The sequence below is a fragment of the Osmia lignaria genome, chromosome 9 (genome assembly GCF_051020975.1).
Source record: "Osmia lignaria lignaria isolate PbOS001 chromosome 9, iyOsmLign1, whole genome shotgun sequence".
Lineage (NCBI taxonomy): Eukaryota > Metazoa > Arthropoda > Insecta > Hymenoptera > Megachilidae > Osmia > Osmia lignaria.
Genome location: NC_135040.1, coordinates 7,662,714 through 7,683,371, shown reverse-complemented (window position 1 = coordinate 7,683,371; position 20,658 = coordinate 7,662,714). Strand labels below are relative to the sequence as shown.

Sequence of the window (20,658 nt, the reverse complement as noted above, 5' to 3'; positions counted from 1 at the left end):
ATTTGAAAAAGTTTTACGATTTTATTACTCAGTTTCTTCCGAAGCTCCTCCCGCTTCTGCTATGTTCGAAAATTGTTACAGGAGAAGCAACTGTTTAAATACCAAAATTGTGTGTATTTTACCTTTGTTAACAATTAACATGTAAGGTAATTAAGCGTTTGTATAAGACTATCGTGATTTAATATTCAAATGTGGAATTCTTTGTAATGATACTTATAACGTGCAAGTGACATACATTAAAACTTCTTATAACAATGAATATCATTTGCACATATATCTCTTGCATAGCAGAGAATTATTACTTAATTGATACTGACACTTTAGCCTGAGAAAGACGCAAGGAAGTCAGTAACGATCTGCTTTAATTTCGCATCAGAGGCTTCGCTAATGGTATTTTCCTTAGCAATGGTACTAAGAAGGTCTTGTTGAGTAGCTCTGAAGGATAAAAACGTAAAATTAAACAAACACTTATACTATAATATAAATAAATATAACTACTACAATTATTTCAAAATAAATACCTAATATGGGCAAGAAATTCTTTTTCAAAGGCAGTAATTTTTGTAGGTTCCATTTTATCAAGATACCCACGGACACCACAGTAGATTACGGCTACTTGTTCTTCAATAGCCATTGGTACTATAAATATTAAAATTATATATATTTTAGATGGTACTAATTTGACAATTTTTTGTAATTTCAATTTATTACGTATATATTACCATATTGTCCTTGTTTCAAAAGTTCTGTTAACCTGACACCGCGATTTAATAGCTGTTGAGTAGCAGCATCCAGATCGGAGCCAAACTGTGCGAAAGCTGCTACTTCACGATACTGAGCCAATTCCAATTTCATAGAACCAGCAACCTGTAAAACGAGATATCAAAATTATTAAAAATGTGTTTAAATAAGTTTATGAATAAATAAGAATGTATATTACCTGTTTCATAGCTTTTGTTTGGGCAGCAGATCCAACCCGGGATACTGACAAACCGACATTAATTGCAGGACGAATACCCTTGTAAAACAATTCTGTTTCTAAGAAAATCTGACCATCGGTAATGGAAATAACATTAGTAGGAATATAAGCAGACACGTCACCAGCCTGTGTCTCAATAACGGGCAAAGCTGTTAGCGAACCACCTCCCAAACTTTCATTCATTTTAGCTGCTCGTTCAAGAAGACGAGAGTGGAGGTAAAATACATCACCGGGATAAGCTTCACGACCTGGTGGTCGTCTTAACAATAAAGACATCTGTCGGTAGGCAACAGCTTGTTTCGATAAGTCATCATATATAATTAAAGCGTGTTTTCCATTGTCCCTATAAAAGAAAAATATTCAGAATTATGGATACATTATTTTTTTTGTTAATTTAAGAAAATTATTTCGCACAAAATAATACCTAAAGAATTCTCCCATCGCACAACCAGAGTATGGGGCCAAATACTGAAGAGGCGCAGCATCGGATGCAGTTGCCGAAACAATGATAGTATAATTCATAGCTCCAGAATCTGTCAAACGTTTTACAATTTGTGCAACTGTAGATCTCTTTTGACCAATGGCAACATATATACAATACAGTTTCTTTTTTTCATCTCCAGCCTCATTAAATCGTTTCTGATTAATAATCGTATCAATAGCAAGAGCAGTTTTGCCAGTTTGCCTGTCTCCAATAATCAATTCACGCTGTCCACGACCGATAGGTACTAGCGAATCTACAGCTTTAATTCCAGTTTGCATAGGTTCTCTGACGGACGTCCTATAAAACAGAATACACAAAGGAATGTATTTAATTTTTCTCATTCTTACGAAATAACGTTTGCATATAAAAAATAAATACCTAGGAATAATGCCAGGTGCTTTAGTACCAATACGGAATCTCAGTTTACTGTTAAGCGGTCCTTTACCATCAATGGGGTTACCTAATGCATCTACAACACGTCCTAACAATTCATCACCAACCGGAACATCAACAATAGCTCCAGTACGCTTAACAATATCTCCTTCTTTGATGTGTCTATCATTACCAAATACGACAACACCTACATTGTCAGGTTCCAAGTTCAGAGCCATACCCTTTAACCCCGAACTAAACTCTACCATCTCATCTGCTTGAATGTTCTTCAGCCCATAAACACGGGCAATACCATCACCAATGCTAAGCACCCTACCAGTTTCTTCCAAATTGGTCTAAAATTGTATTAAAAAATATATAAGAAATTAAAAAATAACAAAATATCGTTAAATAATCTAACTTATAATTAAAATTTCTTAGCTTACCTTTGGGGCTGAACCAAGAATACGATCTTCCAAGATGGAAGAAATTTCAGCAGAACGCCGACTGCAAGATACATGATATTTACAGGAAGCTACACTCAGAGGCCATTTCACCTGTAAGATATAATTCAAATTTATTGTTATTATATTATGGAAACAATGCCACTCAAATACATATTACATAACTTGGTACTCTTCAGTTTATGTAATACACTGCATTAAAGAAATTGTTTGACACATATTCTACTTATAATAAAATATAAATAAAAACTATAATTCATTAACGATTTCTGATTTCACTAGAGATAAAAATTAATTAACACATGCATCTGAGCGGTTGTCGCAAAGTGGAAAATGTCGGCATGTCCTAGATAAATGTCTTAAAACGGTTAAATTATCGGAAAGAAACTCTTTTCTTTTTAAATTACCTGAATGGTAGAATTCGGTAGTTGTCTCGCAATCGAGGAAGCTAAACGTAGAGACAGAAGAGCCATTTTGGTATGTTAGAAGCCCGTCAAAGGGACTACAAATTCACAGACGACGAATGATCAAGACAGGGACGAGCAGAAGAACGTCCCGTACAACCCCACTCTGACAATCATACCGGCAGGAAGTCGATATGCATTGACCTGCGCTGTAACCTCGAATCCAGATATATAAAGTAATTAATAAACTACTTTATTTTATGTTTAATATTTCACCAGAAATACTTTAGAGAAATATATATTTCAAATAAGTTTTTTAAAGCAAACCAATGTAATTAATTATTCTTATAACATGACAATTTTAACATAGCAGATTTTGGGTACGAGGTTATAAGCAATTACGTAATTTTCAATAATAAGTTGGCGCCAAACTTAGATTTAAAAGCTATATTCTACAATAATCGTACTAATATGAATACAATTTTATATTAAAATAATAACTTTGTTTAATTATAAATATCTAACTAATATTTATAATTATAAATGATGGTTTATTGTACGATATAAATTTATAACTTCAGAAGATTTTGTATTATTAGAATAACAGTATTTTAAGAATCTAACATTCCATATTTCAATAGTAAATTTTACTGATAATAATTATTAGCGCAAAAAAATATGGCAATGATTTCAATGATTTTATTATTTTTCCTAACCATCATATTCAGGTTAAGTTAGTCGAATGCGAAAGCATCATTGCACCGACGCTGAGATTTTGTTATTGTCGTATTGTATTGATTATTGGTTCTAACTGTGTTAAAGAAATTATAATATTGATTCCATGTAAAAACAAATGATTAATCAACAGACGAGGAGTAAAATAAGTCTAGAAAATTCATTTATGCAGGAATACATTGATAATTTTATTAATTACTATAAATACTTCCATGTTACCTTTATCTTACAAACGGCAAGTGACAAAATCGGTATTTCATTGTTTCCGTTTGTATTCAGCAATGTATGAATCATTTTAATTAATAAATATATTTAAAGTGAATAAAAATTCATTTATGGTAACAATTGTACAAAAATGACATTATATACAATGAACCCACTTGCTTTCTGTTAACTGTGTTGTGTGTACATACAAATAAAATTATGGATTCTGTTACTGAATCAGAACATATAGAAAAATTAGCAAAAGAAGCTGAAAGTTTAAAAATACGTTTAGAAGATGAGAGACAAAAATTAAACGATATTACCCGTAAGTAGCATAGTTTTTAATCAAGTTTAATCATTTCATCATAATTCTACCATATTTCTAATAAATTAATATTATTATTTCTTCAGTTGCTAGTGTAGCAGATAGACTTGAAGCAATAAATTACATTAATGTGAAACCACGTCGTGTTTTAAAAGGTCATCAGGCAAAAGTCCTTTGTTCTGATTGGTCACCTGATAAACGTCATATTGTTTCTTCTTCACAGGTCAGGATATGCTCTAAATTTCTTATATAAATCTTCAAACTAGTTTTTGACATGAAAATTTTTCTAGGATGGTAAAATGATTATATGGGATGCTTTTACAACAAATAAAGAACATGCTCTTACTATGCCAACCATTTGGGTAATGGCATGCGCTTATGGTCCAAGTGGTACTCTTGTTGCTTGCGGGTATAAAATATATATATATACATTATGAATGAATGATTGAATTAATTAGTACATTATATTCATTTTTTGCAGAGGATTAGATAATAAAGTTACTGTATATCCCTTAAGTCAAGAAGATGATGTATCAACTCGTAAAAAAACTGTTGCAACACATACATCCTATATGTCTTGTTGTGTATTTCCTAACAGTGATCAACAAATTTTAACGGGTAGCGGAGACAGCACGTGTGCTTTATGGGATGTAGAAAGCGGTCAGCTATTACAAAGCTTTCTTGGTCATTCCAGTGATGTTATGTCTATTGACTTATCGCCAAGTGAAACTGGTAATACATTTGTATCTGGAAGTTGTGATAAAATGGTTTTAATATGGGACATGCGCACTGGTCAATGTGTTCAAAGTTTTGAAGGTCATCAATCTGATGTTAACTCTGTATGTAGAAGTTTGTCATATCTATTATTTATTTTTAAAAAATGATTTATATTATGTTGTATTGAATTTAGGTAAAATTTCACCCGGGTGGCGATGCAGTTGCAACGGGTTCAGATGATGCTACTTGTCGCCTTTTTGATTTACGCGCAGATCGAGAAATAGCTGTTTATACGAAAGAAAGCATAATCTTTGGAGCAAATGCTGTTGATTTCAGCGTTAGCGGGCGTCTACTATTTGCTGGTTATAATGATTATACTGTAAATATATGGGATACTCTAAAATGTCAACGAGTTGCGTTTTTGTATGGACATGAAAATCGTGTATCATGTTTACGAGTTTCTCCGGATGGAACTGCTCTTTCTACCGGAAGCTGGGATTCAACGCTACGAGTTTGGGCTTAATTTTAATGAAATTGCATCTATCATCTGCTATTGTTAGATTAAATTTAAAAATCTTTTTATTCAATACTCAAAATCAAGACACTACGATGTTATAAAATATTATGATGTTACACTTTTCTTGTAATTAGTGTACTCCAAAAGTATAATACATTGTACTATAAGAATATTATAATCAAAAAAGAAAACTAGAAATGTAAACAGAAGTAGGAACTAAGTAAAATTAGAAATCGTAACTTATTGTTACGATTATAAAATGTGATAGCTTGAAATTAATCATTATTAGGCTGGACCTAATTAATAACAAATTATGTAAACAATATATCTATTTAATGAAACACAGTATTATCTTATATGAAACTTAATAAAAAATTAGTTCGTGCAATTTTGTATGATTAATAATTTTTAATTTTTTTTATGCATTCTTTAAAATATATTCGAAACAAAGTTGTAATTTAAAATTCGTTTCAATCGGCTAGCCACCTATCAGTTTTCAGCGACAAATTCTATACTCTATAATCTAACTATCGAAAATGTATAAGTATACATACGTATGGTTTAAGTATACCGCAGTTCACCAGAGTCCATAACTGCGACGCGCAGGTGAGAAAATGGTGAGGGAACGCAGCGAGCTCTCTGCTAATCGCTTTCCACTTCGTTTGGGAGTATCGCCAATCAGGGCGAAGATGCGCGAAGAATGAAAACTGGTCTTTTCGCAGTTATGGACTCTGGTGAACTGCGGTATAAGTACTTACATTTACTTTACTTTACTTTAATTTTCCCCGGTGCGGAAAAAAAGGATGCATTTTATATCCCGTTTCCTTCGGGCGGCGTACTTTGGGGACTTTTACTGTCCCCTTTTGCCCAACGAACATTTTCGGCCACGCGCGCCTTTTTTCAAATCTCATTCCCTTTTGCATTTTACATTGTTTCATACATTTGCCATACTTTTGCTTCTGTTTTTTTGCCATACTTTTACAATTTTTTGCTTGAGTCTCTGTGTGTGTGTGTGTCCCTTTTTAGTCGCCTCTTACGACAGGCAGGGGATACCGTGGCCGTATTCTAATCCCCCCGAGCCACAGGGGTCTACTTACATTTACGCAATAATACTAGCACATTCCTAAAGCTCCGTTCACGCGATAGTGTAATAGTTCGATATTTAAGGCTGTTTTATAATATCATCATAATGAAATATATTTAGGTTAATATTTAAAATAATAACGATTTATGTTTTTGTATTTTAAAATGTGAACATGAATTTTAATTTTTAGTTGTTTTCAAATTGACCAATCAAATACATGATTCAGATACAGTTGCATATCTGTAACTATTTACATACATTGTGACTGTTCACATACTCAGAAAGGGGAGAAGGGTAGCTCTTTTCGTTCGATGCTTTGTTGGATGTGGACTACAAGTTGATATCCATTTTAATCTAACGCGTAAAAATTTGTAATATAATTAAAATATGACTGAAACACTTCAATTAAGGGGTACACTTCGGGGACACAATGGATGGGTCACCCAAATTGCCACAAATCCAAAATATCCTGACATGATATTGTCTTCTTCACGTGGTAAGCATAGTAACATATACTCACCTTATTTAATATTTGTTCTCTAAAAATATTGAAGCTATAATACCTAAACATTATAAAATTAATAACTTTCCTTTTTCTTTTACCAAGATCGAGTATATTTCTTAAACTAGCTTTTATGTATTCGCATATTGTTTTACTTACTTGGCCACCAATTGTCTTCAAGTTGTTTAGTTGTTTATGGTTTGCTAAAATGATAATCCATAAGCTATATAATATATTTTGTATTGCTCGCTTCAATTTTACATAATGCATTAATCTCATAATGTTGTAAATTATTTTTGTAGATAAGACACTAATAGTATGGAAGTTAACACGTGATGAAGCCAACTACGGTATTCCTCAGAAACGCTTGTATGGTCACTCTCACTATATTAGTGATGTAGTATTATCATCCGATGGAAATTATGCTCTGTCCGGTTCGTGGGACAAAACACTTCGTCTTTGGGACTTGGCTGCAGGACGTACCACAAGAAGATTCGAAGATCATACCAAGGTGTGACATCTTCCTTCTGATCTACGGTCGCCATTCTTCATGAAATATACGGAAGCTTTTTTTTTTACCTTTTTTTTTTGAATGCCATTGGCAGAAGATAAAACTACGTGAGTGACAGGAAATATACGGAAGCTTTTTTTTATATATTTTTTTTTATATTTAATAAATAGAAGAGGTGGGCAATTATATCCGTGATATTGTAAGTATTGATCACAGGTGGTATGTGCACTGGTCTTGAATAAATCCATTCTTACTAACTTGTATTAAACCAAATTACACGGTCATATGTTAACAGGATGTTTTAAGCGTTGCCTTCTCGGTGGATAATCGTCAGATTGTCTCTGGTTCTCGAGACAAGACGATTAAACTGTGGAACACCTTGGCAGAGTGTAAATACACTATTCAAGATGATGGGCATACAGATTGGGTCAGCTGTGTACGTTTCTCTCCAAATCATTCAAATCCTATTATTGTTTCCGCGGGCTGGGATAAGTTGGTTAAGGTATGTTTATTACTTAATGGAAACATTACTTTTTCTTTTTTATAGTGATCTTATGATGTAATTTTGTTATTTAACATGATGTTTATGAATGTTTGCGGATATGGGACTGAAGTACAAAATCATAAATCATTTATTATAATTCCCAGCTATTTTTACTTTAATTAGCAAAATATTTTGTAGGTGTGGAATTTGACTAACTGTAAACTGAAGATCAACCACAGTGGACACACTGGATATCTTAATACAGTTACAGTGTCTCCTGATGGTTCACTTTGTGCTTCTGGTGGCAAGGTATGTAATAAGAAAAGCTCTTATTACTTATAATTTTAGATATTTAAAGCTATTTAAAATATTTACTAACAATATTTTCTTTAAAATGTAGGATTGCAAAGCCATGTTGTGGGATTTGAATGATGGAAAACATTTACACACCTTGGACCATAACGATATCATAACAGCTTTGTGCTTCAGTCCTAATCGTTACTGGCTCTGCGCTGCGTTTGGACCGTGGATCAAGATATGGGATCTTGAAACCAAAGAAATGGTTGAAGAATTGAAACCAGAAGTAGTGTCTGCGACGAGTAAAGCAGAACCTCCTCATTGTTTATCTTTAGCGTGGTCTACTGATGGACAAACACTTTTCGCTGGTTATTCCGACAATACTATTCGTGTCTGGCAAGTTTCTGTATCTAGCCATTAAGCACTTTGTATAAAAGTAAAATAATAAAAAATGGAAAACGATTAAACATGTATTTATTTACATCAAGATTATACGATACGATATACTAAACGATACTCAGGTCTACTTTTTCTCATTAGTTTCAGATTTTTTAAGTTTTGTCTCAAATTGTTCAAATTCTGCCTTAGCTATTTGATCAGTTTCATCTTCTACCTGTATTACACCAAGAACCTCTGGAATATAAAATTGCATCATATTTTGCACTCCGTTCCTTAAAGTAACTACAGAACTTGGACAACCCGTGCAAGAGCCTTGCATCTTTAGTTTCACTATGCCTTCTTCAAAACCCTTGAATCAGATGTAAATTAAATTAAATTAAATATATTGATTTTACAGCTAATTTGGAATATGGGTACACTTACCACAAATACAATATCACCTCCATCTTCCTGCACTGTTGGTCGTATTCGTGTGTCTAATAGTTCCTTTATCATTTGAACTATTTCACTATCGTCCTCGCTAATCTCTGTAATAAATAAAGGATTACCGCTACAGTTATATGATATGATAAAGAAACGTTGATTTCTAAATCTATGTAAATTAGTAAAGTTGAAAGAACTCAACGAGTATCTGTGGCAGGCTGCTCATCGTTTAACACAGGCAAGCCAGATGCAAAGAAATCCATGATAACTGCAAATACTTCTGGCTTCAATAATTTCCATTCAACGTCTTCATCTACTTTTGTTACCGTAATAAAGTCAGGCCCAAAAAATATAGACTTCACACCTTCGATACGGAATAACATTTTCGCAAGTGGTGAACAGTAGGCATCGGAAACATTAGGAAAATCCTTAGTCTGACCTGATTCAAGCACCTTAACTCCAGGTAAAAACTTTAAACTATTGGGATTTGGTGTGTCTTGTGTTTGAATAAACATTTGACGTTTTTGTATGACATTCAATTTTGGGATGGAAGTAAACAAACATGGCTTTACCATGTGATTATTATAATTTGTATACATACGGACAGTACAATCTTTCAACGTTCTGTAATGTAGTAATATTATGGTAATTAAAATTTGTATATAATAAATGCAGTTGTATTTATTTGGTTATATTTTATATTTGCAGTTTCCCAAATTTGCTTAGCTTACTTTGAAAATTGAAATGCCGCACAGTATCTACATGTTAAACGTCGACTCATGTACAGTGCATTCGTTAAAATTTTATCCATCATTCCTTCATTGATTAGTTTCTGCGTCTAAAAATTATTTATTATCGTATGCGTTCATGTTGCTTTGACTTTAAGGTTATGTTCACCATACATATATAAACATAACTCGTCAGAGGTCGGAGATAAGTCGAAGGTGGCTCTCTCTGTTACAGACCTCAAACGAAAAAAAAAGAAAAATAATTAACATGCTGTTAATAACAATAAGGTGTATTTATTATAACATAAAAGATATCAGTATACAACAAACATGGGTGAATGCTTAATCTATTAAAGTATAATATATTTAACTTAACTTCAGGTATATTTGAAAGTAGAAATTAATAAATTGCATATAATTATCAATTTTGCATGGCTCTGAATTAGTTCATTTAAAGCTTAAATAGTATTCACTTAAATAGATTTAAATATCAGATGTGCTCGATTTCCATATGCAATGTACATAAGTACTTAAATACTTTGGTGATAAACTGGTGTTTATACAAAACTTTATAAGAACGTCATATAGAATTGATCAAAATCTATAATTACAAATACTCCAAGTATGTAATGTAAAAGAGTGCGAATAATGACTGTAAGTATATACATGTACATAAATACGAAGCACCGGATTGTGAATCTTTTTGTTTACCAGGTTGCGAAACACACAAGTCTTCGCAATCTTCTTCGTCGCAAATATCACAAAGTGTAGCCTTTCGTGGTTCGTAAAATACTCTTGCTCTTCTTGCTAAATAGATTTAAAAATATACCCAGCCATTAAAGGAACACATATTCTTTTATATGAAAAGTTGAATACTTAATTAACTTACATGAATCATAATAGTCATATATGGAAACTGGTACAGGCTTTTGTTTTGCCACTTTGTGTGTTCTAAATGCAGATACCGTAGGACAATATTCGTATCTATTCATCTACAATATATTATGTAATAAGTAATCTTAATCTTTATAACAGAAATATATAATACTTTACATACCTCATCAAAATATAATATCACTACTGTATCTCCATTTTTAGTTTCAACCCGTTTCACGTTTTGTGATACTTCTAAACTAGGCAGCGAATCTCTGTCCACGGTAAAACCAGACGGTAAATTAACTTCCATTACAACCATGTTACTTTCATTTGCTTCTTTAGTTGGCACAAATCTAGAAAAATATATAAGGTGATATTCTATGAAATAACTATTTAATTAACTGAGATTATAATATGGCCTACCCAGAACAAATAGAAAGCTGCAAATGATTAGCATTGGAGTTTTTGTCCACTTGAGGGTCTAATGTAAACAGAGGCCATGCTCCAGTTACGTTCAAGTTGTACTGGAATGAAACTTGAACTAAGGCGAATCCACTTCCAGTAGCTGTTATATTAACCAGTCGCGTTTTCCTTGGAAGCTAAACAATTGAATATTAGATATATTTTCTAATATCTCAGAGCGTTGGATATATTTTGAACCTACTATTTGCTTCTGAAGTATCATAGAATTATCAGGATTTATATTCATATGACTCTGTCCACCTCCTTCGTAGGTGAACGTAACTGAAATAGTATTATTTTTTGTTGCTAATTGTTCACCTAACATTGCCAAAGCTTGTATCCCTATTACAGTGTCCTGAAAATGTATCGGTAACGAATATGTTTACTACATTGAATTAACTTTAATTTATTTAATATTTACCTGTGTAGATGCGAAACCACCTTCAGCATTTCTTTGTCTTACAAGCCATTTCATTACAGGCACAGAATCAGTGATTAGATTACGTCTTATATAAGTTATCAAAGCGTAGGATGTCATTTCAATGTCTACAGGTCGTGGTAAGGAATACCATGGATTTTTGTCATTATTCGGTATGGGTTTACTCCACCACTTAAGGTCCTCTTTTGTCATAGCTTTAGATTCTAATAAATTAAATGCTGCATTCTCGTATGGATGTTTTGCTAAATTTATAACGTATGTGCATATGCTTAAAGCATATACATCATCTAATTCATTTATATTACGAAGAATATACTCAATTCCTTTCATTATCGTATTTCTATATTTTCCAACAGAATCCTACGATAAGAAAATCATTTTTTTTTTTCAACGTTGTAATTAAGTATTCTTTCATTCAATTAAACGAACTTACTGTGTTTTCAAGAAAAGCAATGAGAGTAAATGCTGTTAACGCAAGACCTTTCGCAGCTCCACCTTGCATGTCTCTATGACTAACTCTTCCCACTTCAGGAAAGCTTCCATTTGGAGCCTGATTATTTGATAGCCATTGCAAAGCTTCATCTATTATTCTGTCCTCAACTGGAATGTACTCAGCAGCCTGCTTAAAAGCTTTCGCTACAAAGGCGGTAAGCCTAATACAAAATAAATGTACCATAAAAAAAAATATAACGTTATTTATGAATGTAACTATATAAATATTTGTACGAAGCATACCAGGTGCTTCCATTGCTATCTGACATGCCAAACGCACTGAATGATCCATCATCGTGCCTGTACGTTAATTCTCTTTGATAGCCTATTTCCATGTATCTCAAAGCTTTCCCTTGTACTGCTTGCGTCAATTGATTTGTACTCTGTAAATAAATTTTCTGTAATTATCTGTATATGATTTTGTACGTATCATATGATTACTTACTTTAAGATAATTTAATATCATTATATTTGGAACAAAATTTAACATATTTTGTTCGCCGCAACCAGACGGCAACTTGATCAAGTTTGCTAGATTTAGAATACTAGGGCCCAAAATATCACCTGATAAAAAATGTAGTTTAATTAATTGTTGTACAAATAATTTAGTTGTTTTAATTAATAAGATTACACGATGAAAGAAACATTACCTACTGCAGAAATTTCAACATGTTCCGAACCTGGTACAGCGTTTTTAGGTATGTCTACTGTCAAATTAGTAGACATACTGCTTGTACTTCTAAGATCTAAGAAAGTAGCTTTATTTATGTATTGTGTTTCTCCTTCAGCCTGTACACGTGTTCACAAAAGAAAAATGGTATGCTTTATTTTTTATTGATAATAGGCAAAAAATATTTATAGAAAACGTTACCTTAACGAGCAATTTACGTTCAACGCTGTCACCAGCTAAGACACTGTTCGCAGTTGTTTTAATTACAATATATCCTAGCTCTCGTGGAATAATCATAAAGGATACTGTGCTGCCAGAATTAGCTTTCACATTAATTTTTTTCTTACGATATAATTCTAATTCTGAAATCATTTCACTAGTTATTATAATAATTTTATAACACGGTTTGAATTATAAATTCTACTGTTTAGATCTTACTTGGTACGTCATGAACTTCGTTGGACATTTCTGCGAAATCAAATTGACCTTCGTTCGTTAGTAATACCTCAGCTACTACATCTTTATTCATATAATTAAATACCACAATTTGTATTGCAACAATTTCTCCTCGGATCACAGAATAAGGAAGATCCATACTGATGAAAAATGGTCTAAAAACCTTCAACTATAAAAAGATACACTTTTTTCTTTTTCTTATTCTTTCTATTCTATATTGATTCGAATGAACTACGTAATAATTTCATAATTACCTTTCGTGGTTCTTGGATGAGACCCAGTCCATGAACATCGTTTACAGAAAATGCAGTTAGCACCCACGATGTGATTGAATCAGGTACATTCCTTTTCAATTCATTTCTTCCGTCGTACCTAATTTGAATTTACACGTTTATCTTCTGTTTTTCAGTCTGCTTATTTAAAGTTAATGTAAAATTATGTTAAACCTACAAATTTGTTACTAACATAATTAAAACATCATTTATGCGATAAGAGTTTTCATAACGAAATTTGCTTTGTAGATACTTAGTTACCTGATTAAAATGAAACAACATTTTGTGTGCAATATGGAACAAGTTAATAATTTAAGTAACACAATATAAAATATGATGCAATTTAAAGATTAACGATAACATGTTATGTTTGAATAATGACTATGTGCCAGGCGTACACGAATACCCAGAATATCCCCGAGTTTTAATATATTAGATGTAGAAATAAATTCGGTGCCTTTTCTTTCTTTAATTGAAGATTTATTTTTGAAAAGTCATACTAACTCCAATTACCCAGTTATATTTTCGCTCCACTTTTCAAATTCACAGAAGCGCGAGACAATATTCAAATTTAAAATAGTACGAAGGCACTGAATTAATTGGTACAGCTAATACATAGAAGTAATCTGTACAAAATAAAGCGATGTTGCATAAATATATATAGATATACATATATATATATATCTCAAAGTATGTATATAAAGCGTGTGTGTAAAGCTTTGTAAAATGAAAGTATATGAGATAAATACCCTGAAGAGAAGTTTGTAAAAAGCCAGGTGTTTAAGATGTCATGCATTAGGAATACACGGGGCTTGTTCCAAACAGGAGGTGGAATACGAGAGAAGGCATAAGGACCTGCCAATGGTGGTCGTGTTGCTAGTTTATGCGTAACGGGTGGACCAAGATCTGGTCGAAGTGTAGATGCCCCGTGAGAAGAGCCTGTTATTCTACCTTCCAATATTCCTGGTAATCCTGTAATCGAAGTCTACATGTTGTATTATATCAGCTCAATAAAGAGAATAATGTAAAACTTGTACCAAGATAAATCTAATTTATATCTTGAAACAGTGATGGGCAATTGTGCCCGTAAGGGCAAGTGAAAGTCCACCGATGGGCAGACAATTTTTCAATTTGAAAATTTGATATTTACCACATCTTACCGTGCACGTTGGTGCTCGGGAACTTTTCATCGGGCATTTGATCTGCCCACCACTGTCTTAACAGATGCAATAAAGATGATATATTTTACATATGGTTAATGAGAGGTGAATGCAGCGAGAAAAAAAGAAAAATTAGTTACGATAAATCCACACCATAAAGCAACATCGAGTCATTTGTTAATTACCATATTTACCTTAATAAATGTTAACAATTTATAACAGTAAAGTATATAAGTAATATTATACTTATGTAACAAATAACAAATTAACAAATGTTTGTTTTAATAATAAAAATAAAGTGTTTTCAGCAGGTAAAAATTTTCAATGGCATTACCCAGCATCAAGCGTTTGCCAAAGCCAAGTTTCAGGGAAATTCTTGCGTATTTTCATCTTCTCTGATGGCAATGCAATTGAACTTGAACTTCCAATAGCGGTTGGAAAGGCGGCCGACTCTAAATCAGATCTGTAGTATACTATACAGACATAAGCAATGTTAATAATAAATACCTGGTATTAGCTAAAGAAATGATAGTATTATATTATGGTACTAAACTCAAGAATATGCTCATGCTACATTACGAATAAACTGAATATTGTTGACTAGCATGTTATGAGATCATGTATATGGGATGAGTAAGTTATTATTAGTGATAAATATATAAAAGTATTTAAGTTAACTTACGAATTGGAAAGTTTTCATGAACATATCCATTTGTCATAATGATAGCACCACTTTCCTAATAAAAAATAAAAATAATGGGTAAGTAAATTTTTTAGTGTCGAGCATTAGGGTAATTAGAGTACGGCAGAAGAGTGCTCCACAGAATTTTAGAATTTTAGAATGATGAAGGGGCCAACCTACATTTTTAACCCCAAAGGACGGGAGGGGCCACCCTGACCCCTATTTAATAACACCAATGGTGTCAAAGTAAAAAGTATAACTTATTTACCCTAAAAACGTCGTTTGCGGTAGCTGAACCAGGGCTCCATAAAAATCTATCAAAAACTGAATCTGCATAAGGTGAATCCTGTACCAAATCGTACGACTTTAACTCTCTGTATATTTGTTCCTGTAAAATAAATCATTATTATTTCATAATTATTTATAGTTAAAACAAGTTTCTGATTAATAAAAAAATATTTATAAATTGCGTACATATGAAATATCATTGCCAGACTTCAGTAAAATAGATCTTTGATCCACACCCAATAATCCAATGTATGAATTTGGTTTTGAAGTGATGATCAAATTCACGTTTTCCCCTGGTGCAACTTCTTCAGGCGCAATCCTGATATCAACCTTAAATAGAGAATATAATGTTAATATCGAAATTCAACCTCCAGATGCCATACTAGTGGGAATTTGAACCAGCAAAACATTTTATCTGGTTAGCCTAACAGTTTTCTTTCGCTATGTTAAATACGTTAACCACCCTGAGTTCTTAATCATAAAATGTTCAATAATCTCAATTCACACTAGTATAATATTTATCTATGCTCAATAAACATACAAAATTCTGAAGTACATCTTCAAGTTCTACGTCCAAAGCGTCCGCAATAATTTCTCCATCATTTCCTATGTAATACACAATTACATGTGCAGTAGGAGCCATGACATATGTTGCTACAAACCTAAAAATACATTTTTATTTCTACGAATGAATAACAAATGAATTACTTCATGATTATAATATACGAAATATTTACGAAAAAGATGTTGTGTATTTATTTTGTACGTAAATAGAACCAGCATCCAATATATCACCACGTCCAAATATCTCGTAACTAATATATTTCAATGGACTTGTAGAATTTACTTCAATTTCAATCTCTCGATTGACCTTGTAAAATAAAAAAAGACATAATTAATGCTGATTTTTGTATGTATAAAATAGTCTAAAACTAACACATACTGTGGGCTTTTCAGTTTTCAATACAGCTTGTATGTACTCGTTACTTAAAGACATAGCTTGATTTGTAGAAGGGAACCATTCGTGAAGATTTAAGTATTGTGCCTGTTTGTAAAAATTTTCTTTATTAGCGTAAGAATTTGAAATTTTTAATATAAAAATTTCTTATGATATTTTTTACCTCAATATTTAAAGAAAGGGAAGTATTGTCCTTAGTTTTTGATGGATAGAAATCCAACTGTATCATTCCATTTTTATCCAACATACGGGTGATATTAGTGTATGCAGATTGATTATAATTATATCCATACATTATTACAACAGGATTCGTGTCGTCTCGTACGGGAGTTCCATCGTGATACGTCAATTTTATCTACAAAAAAAACAGTCTCGTTGAAATAAATTTCGCGACCCAAAAAACTATTTTATATACGCACATATGCTGTATATTTTAAACCCGGTTTATAATATTCCGACGTTTTTATTAAGTCCATTTTGTATTTATGTTTGTGTAGCGTTATTTGCATGGAGGTATTCTGTGTTCTACCAGTTAAAGATTCTTCCACTGTAACATCAATCATAACTGGTCTTTCAAACTCATCGGTTAATCTGTAAAAAAAGGAAATGTAATGAAACTGAGTTTTTATCTTTTTTAACGACTTGTTATTAAATTAGTCATACCTAAGTTCAGAATGAATATCAAAATCGACTACTACTTTGCCGTCAATGGGAAGCACTTTTCGCACAGGCTGCTGAAATATTGGTTGAATGACACCAGAGAAAATATCTGGATATGCCGTAACTGTAGCTTCTCCTTTCACTGGTTTACCATAAGTATACCTAAATGATTTGCACTTTGAAATAAATAATTTTTGTCAAACCTTCTATGGGAAATTTTGAAATAGTAAATTATGCATTTTGTTACGATCACGAAGCAAAAGGTAAATTATAAACAACAAGTAAAACAGATTTACCTAATTACTATAATTAACTTACTTAGCGTAAACTGTTGCCGTAATCTTCGATTCTTTGAATGTAACATGATTAGGAGCATTAATGGTCACTTCAAAATTTGGAAGAACATACTCAGCAACTTCAAATTCCTTTTCAAAAGTTTGATCGCCAATGTTTGAGATAATTTTCCAAACACCTAAAACTGGTGACTCGGACAATTCAATTTCTCCATTAAAAATTCCATGTGTTATGGGTGGATGAAACCACTGCTTGATTCTATTTCCTTTCCCATCCTAAGATTGCCATACATTTCATTATTCCATTTATTTACAATATAATATTTATCTAAGTTATATTTACCATAATATAAATATCTGATAATCTATCTAACGAAGGTCTCAGTCTAGAATTCAATAAAATGCATCTGAACATAACTTTATTCCCTGGTTTATAAATTGCTCTGTCAGTTTGAATAAATACAGAGTGACTTTTATGTATATATTCGATCGGTTTTGAATTTGAAAATTCTATTCCTGAGAGGCCACGTGCAGATAGTAGATATTTACCAGGTATAATATCCCCAATCTAAAATTTATAAGAAGATTTACGATTATTAAAGAAAAGAGTTTTAAAATTTCAGAAGACTTACTTCGAATTGTAAGATTCTTGTAGAATATGGCTGTATGTTTGTAACTTGAGACACATTGAATACTTCTCCATTATCGAGTACTCCATTTATTTCAATGTATATTTGTGATGTTGTAGATACACCAGTGGTACTCACTGCTACGTGATATTCTGAATCAGGTCTGATCACCTTTGGAGCTATTATACTGTAATACCTTTTAAAACATTGGCATATTAAATTAAAATTATCTAAATTGGTACTAAATTAATAAAATGAGTAAAATATAAATACACTTACGATTCTGCAACTGTTGTTACAATTAGGTAACTGAGAAAAATGTGGAACCATTGCCAATCCATTGTTGTAACTTCTGTAAAATTCATATGAATTAGAATTATTTTTAATTAAATAAAATTGTAATTGTACTTGTATTGTTATCAAAATTTTATAGTAAACTTATATAGTATAACATATATAAAATTACATAACAATAGAACAAGTTAAAAAATTATATCTCTATAATATAAATATGAGCAATATCATGTTGCATAATTTGATAATCATCAATATTTCAAATTGTCAAACTGGTTTTTCTTTGAGTAATTATGTATTAAATCTAGAAACATGAATCATTGATATCTATAGCCATGTGTATAATAGAAGAGGAAAAAAAATTTTAAAACACATTGCACTGATATTCAAAATAATCTTTCAAATCAATCAGACACTAACAATTGTTAGATTGTTATTACAGAACTTATAAAACAAATAATTTAAAAAGTAACAAATAACATAATGGTGAACATATTTGTACATTCTATAATTTATACACATTATTTTACATTATAAATTTACGTATGTATTAACAAACAAATTTTACATAATTTATAAAATAATCATTTTGTTGTTTTCATAATATTTGAAGATTAAATATAGTACAGTAATAATTAATTAATTTAATGGTAATTATTTAAATAATATGATATACATTTTAAGATTGAATTTATAATAAAAAAAAGGCACAAAATACTTAACTATTCAAAAAAATTATTTAGTTATAATAATTTTAAAAATATACAATTTCAATTTGCATGACATTCAAAATTTAATAAATAAAAAGTATTATTTTATTTCTATTAGTGATTATTTCGAAAAATATTAACTTTTAAAATTTTCATTTATTACATGAATTTACCGTACATTTCTCTAATTTTATTTTTTCAAATAGTTTAGTCAGCGGAATCTACTTATTAATTAGAAAGTAGTACAGCAGAAGTTTATACCAGTTTATACACATTCTATACAAGTCCCCGAAACCCGATTTACAGATTCGTACCGATTTTCACAATCTGAGAAATGTTAACCACCTGTAATAAGTAATCAACGAAGGAAATTTAATATTCGGCAATCTTTGATATTGTTTGTTCACTTACAAAATCGTTTGCCACTTTTTTATCCGCGAAGATCAATAAAAGAAGCTCACGTCATCTCAAAAAATAGTTGTGAAAGATGATTCAGACATTGGTGGACCTACCTCCCTTAATGCTTTCAAGGATGTAGCGCTGGTCGCATACGACCACGATTTGCGCTGTCCCTTTGAAAACTTCTTAAAAATATATTATGGAAGAACCCAAAGTAACCAAACTAACCGATGCAACAGTTAGACGAATACTAACGAACACTACCAATCATGGTCTCAAGAAAGCAAGCGAGGAGTACAGGTTTCCCTTCCTTCCGACTACTATCCTTCTGTTGTATCTGTCACGTTTTTACCGTTATGGGAATAACAAGCCGCTGAAATACCATTGCTGTAAACTCTGGTTGTTTATTTGCATAAATTTCAACTCGTCATCACTGGAACTCCTGTTTTATGAATCACGGCTGAAAGAATATCCTACCTACACCACTGGCTTCCTATAATCGGACGATCTTTAATAAAAAATATTTAATATGTCATACATATTTTTAGTTCCATTTGAGTTGCTGCGAAGCACTTGTTGAGAAATATGTAAATATTTATATAGTAAGGAAAAAATCATTTTAATAATTATAATACAAGAAATAAGAAATTCTAGTTACATGTTTGTAAAAAATCAAATTTAACGATTTACTGAGTTTCACAAAATATATTGGAAACATTATCATCGCTGCTCTCTACATTTCTTATAAAAAAACTGGCATTCACCTAATTTTATTTGCATAAAGTTAACCTTGGTAACGTGATGTGTGTCACATTCAACAATACAGAAAACTGTTGCATAATTCAAATCATTCTAATTAAGATACATTGTTCAAGGAAAAATAATTTCTGGGAATTCCCATACGAAAATGTTATCTTTTCTTGAAGATAATACATCTATGCTCTATTTTTTAATAATAATCCATTGTTAATAAATATTTTTTAAAATAAAACGAAATAATATCACAAATGTATATAATATCGTATACTAGTCGATTACCTGTGCTTCGCGTGGTCTTCTTAGAGGCCTTCTTAATTAATTAATTTAATTTTCTTTACTTATTTTTTCCTTTTCCTTAACAAATCTTTATTTTCTCAGAAAGATTCATTGTCTGAATATTATGAAATTAAGTTTCTGATACACAGATACTCTCTAGACCACCTACTATCTCTATTTCCACCCCTTTAAAAAACAAAAATCGAAATTTCGTCTTATATATGTATAACAGATTTCAACAAAAAATATTTTTA

General features: G+C 31.6%; 5 protein-coding genes across 9 annotated transcripts; 2 read left to right on the top strand and 3 right to left on the bottom strand.

Annotated features, from left to right (window-relative positions):
- Position 1: 1 nt before the first annotated feature.
- Positions 2 to 2,886, bottom strand: blw (ATP synthase subunit alpha blw, mitochondrial). The gene is made up of 8 exons (XM_034323868.1): positions 2,707 to 2,886; positions 2,282 to 2,392; positions 1,842 to 2,191; positions 1,404 to 1,760; positions 941 to 1,322; positions 723 to 867; positions 522 to 639; positions 2 to 435 (listed from the first exon to the last, which is right to left on the bottom strand). The coding sequence occupies exons 1-8, from the start codon at positions 2,770 to 2,772 to the stop codon at positions 321 to 323; spliced, it is 1,644 nt and encodes a 547-aa protein (XP_034179759.1). The 5' UTR covers positions 2,773 to 2,886; the 3' UTR covers positions 2 to 320.
- A 946-nt stretch (positions 2,887 to 3,832) lies between these two features.
- On the top strand, positions 3,833 to 5,581 carry Gbeta5 (guanine nucleotide-binding protein subunit beta-5). The gene is made up of 5 exons (XM_034323980.2): positions 3,833 to 3,967; positions 4,054 to 4,190; positions 4,258 to 4,376; positions 4,449 to 4,806; positions 4,878 to 5,581. The coding sequence occupies exons 1-5, from the start codon at positions 3,862 to 3,864 to the stop codon at positions 5,205 to 5,207; spliced, it is 1,050 nt and encodes a 349-aa protein (XP_034179871.1). The 5' UTR covers positions 3,833 to 3,861; the 3' UTR covers positions 5,208 to 5,581.
- Positions 5,582 to 6,553: 972 nt separating this feature from the next.
- Positions 6,554 to 8,549, top strand: Rack1 (Receptor of activated protein kinase C 1). The gene is made up of 5 exons (XM_034323988.2): positions 6,554 to 6,781; positions 7,090 to 7,298; positions 7,594 to 7,800; positions 7,981 to 8,091; positions 8,183 to 8,549. Exons 1-5 carry the CDS (start codon positions 6,673 to 6,675, stop codon positions 8,498 to 8,500), a joined length of 954 nt encoding a protein of 317 aa, XP_034179879.1. The 5' UTR covers positions 6,554 to 6,672; the 3' UTR covers positions 8,501 to 8,549.
- On the bottom strand, positions 6,612 to 9,854 carry LOC117604171 (NFU1 iron-sulfur cluster scaffold homolog, mitochondrial). Its single transcript, XM_034324001.2, has 4 exons — positions 9,633 to 9,854; positions 9,104 to 9,525; positions 8,902 to 9,005; positions 6,612 to 8,827 (listed from the first exon to the last, which is right to left on the bottom strand). Exons 1-4 carry the CDS (start codon positions 9,713 to 9,715, stop codon positions 8,603 to 8,605), a joined length of 834 nt encoding a protein of 277 aa, XP_034179892.2. The 5' UTR covers positions 9,716 to 9,854; the 3' UTR covers positions 6,612 to 8,602.
- A 141-nt stretch (positions 9,855 to 9,995) lies between these two features.
- LOC117604080 (thioester-containing protein 1 allele R1) lies at positions 9,996 to 19,690 on the bottom strand. Of its 5 annotated transcripts, none has more exons than XM_034323792.2 (28): positions 19,382 to 19,690; positions 18,246 to 18,318; positions 17,970 to 18,162; positions 17,681 to 17,905; positions 17,363 to 17,613; positions 17,048 to 17,206; positions 16,804 to 16,975; positions 16,548 to 16,739; positions 16,370 to 16,471; positions 16,164 to 16,297; positions 15,968 to 16,088; positions 15,613 to 15,756; positions 15,407 to 15,526; positions 15,139 to 15,193; positions 14,046 to 14,268; positions 13,279 to 13,396; positions 13,007 to 13,193; positions 12,770 to 12,930; positions 12,549 to 12,687; positions 12,344 to 12,462; positions 12,142 to 12,281; positions 11,840 to 12,059; positions 11,389 to 11,766; positions 11,170 to 11,322; positions 10,929 to 11,104; positions 10,687 to 10,858; positions 10,519 to 10,621; positions 9,996 to 10,436 (listed from the first exon to the last, which is right to left on the bottom strand). In XM_034323792.2, exons 2-28 carry the CDS (start codon positions 18,305 to 18,307, stop codon positions 10,237 to 10,239), a joined length of 4,419 nt encoding a protein of 1,472 aa, XP_034179683.2. In that variant the 5' UTR covers positions 18,308 to 18,318; positions 19,382 to 19,690; the 3' UTR covers positions 9,996 to 10,236. The 5 variants fall into 5 exon arrangements, with proteins under 5 accessions (XP_034179683.2, XP_034179718.2, XP_034179672.2 ...); XM_034323827.2 differs by lacking the exon at positions 14,046 to 14,268 and adding an exon at positions 14,791 to 14,929 and having other exon boundaries at positions 19,483 to 19,690; XM_034323781.2 differs by having other exon boundaries at positions 19,483 to 19,690.
- Between the last annotated feature and the right edge of the window lie 968 nt (positions 19,691 to 20,658).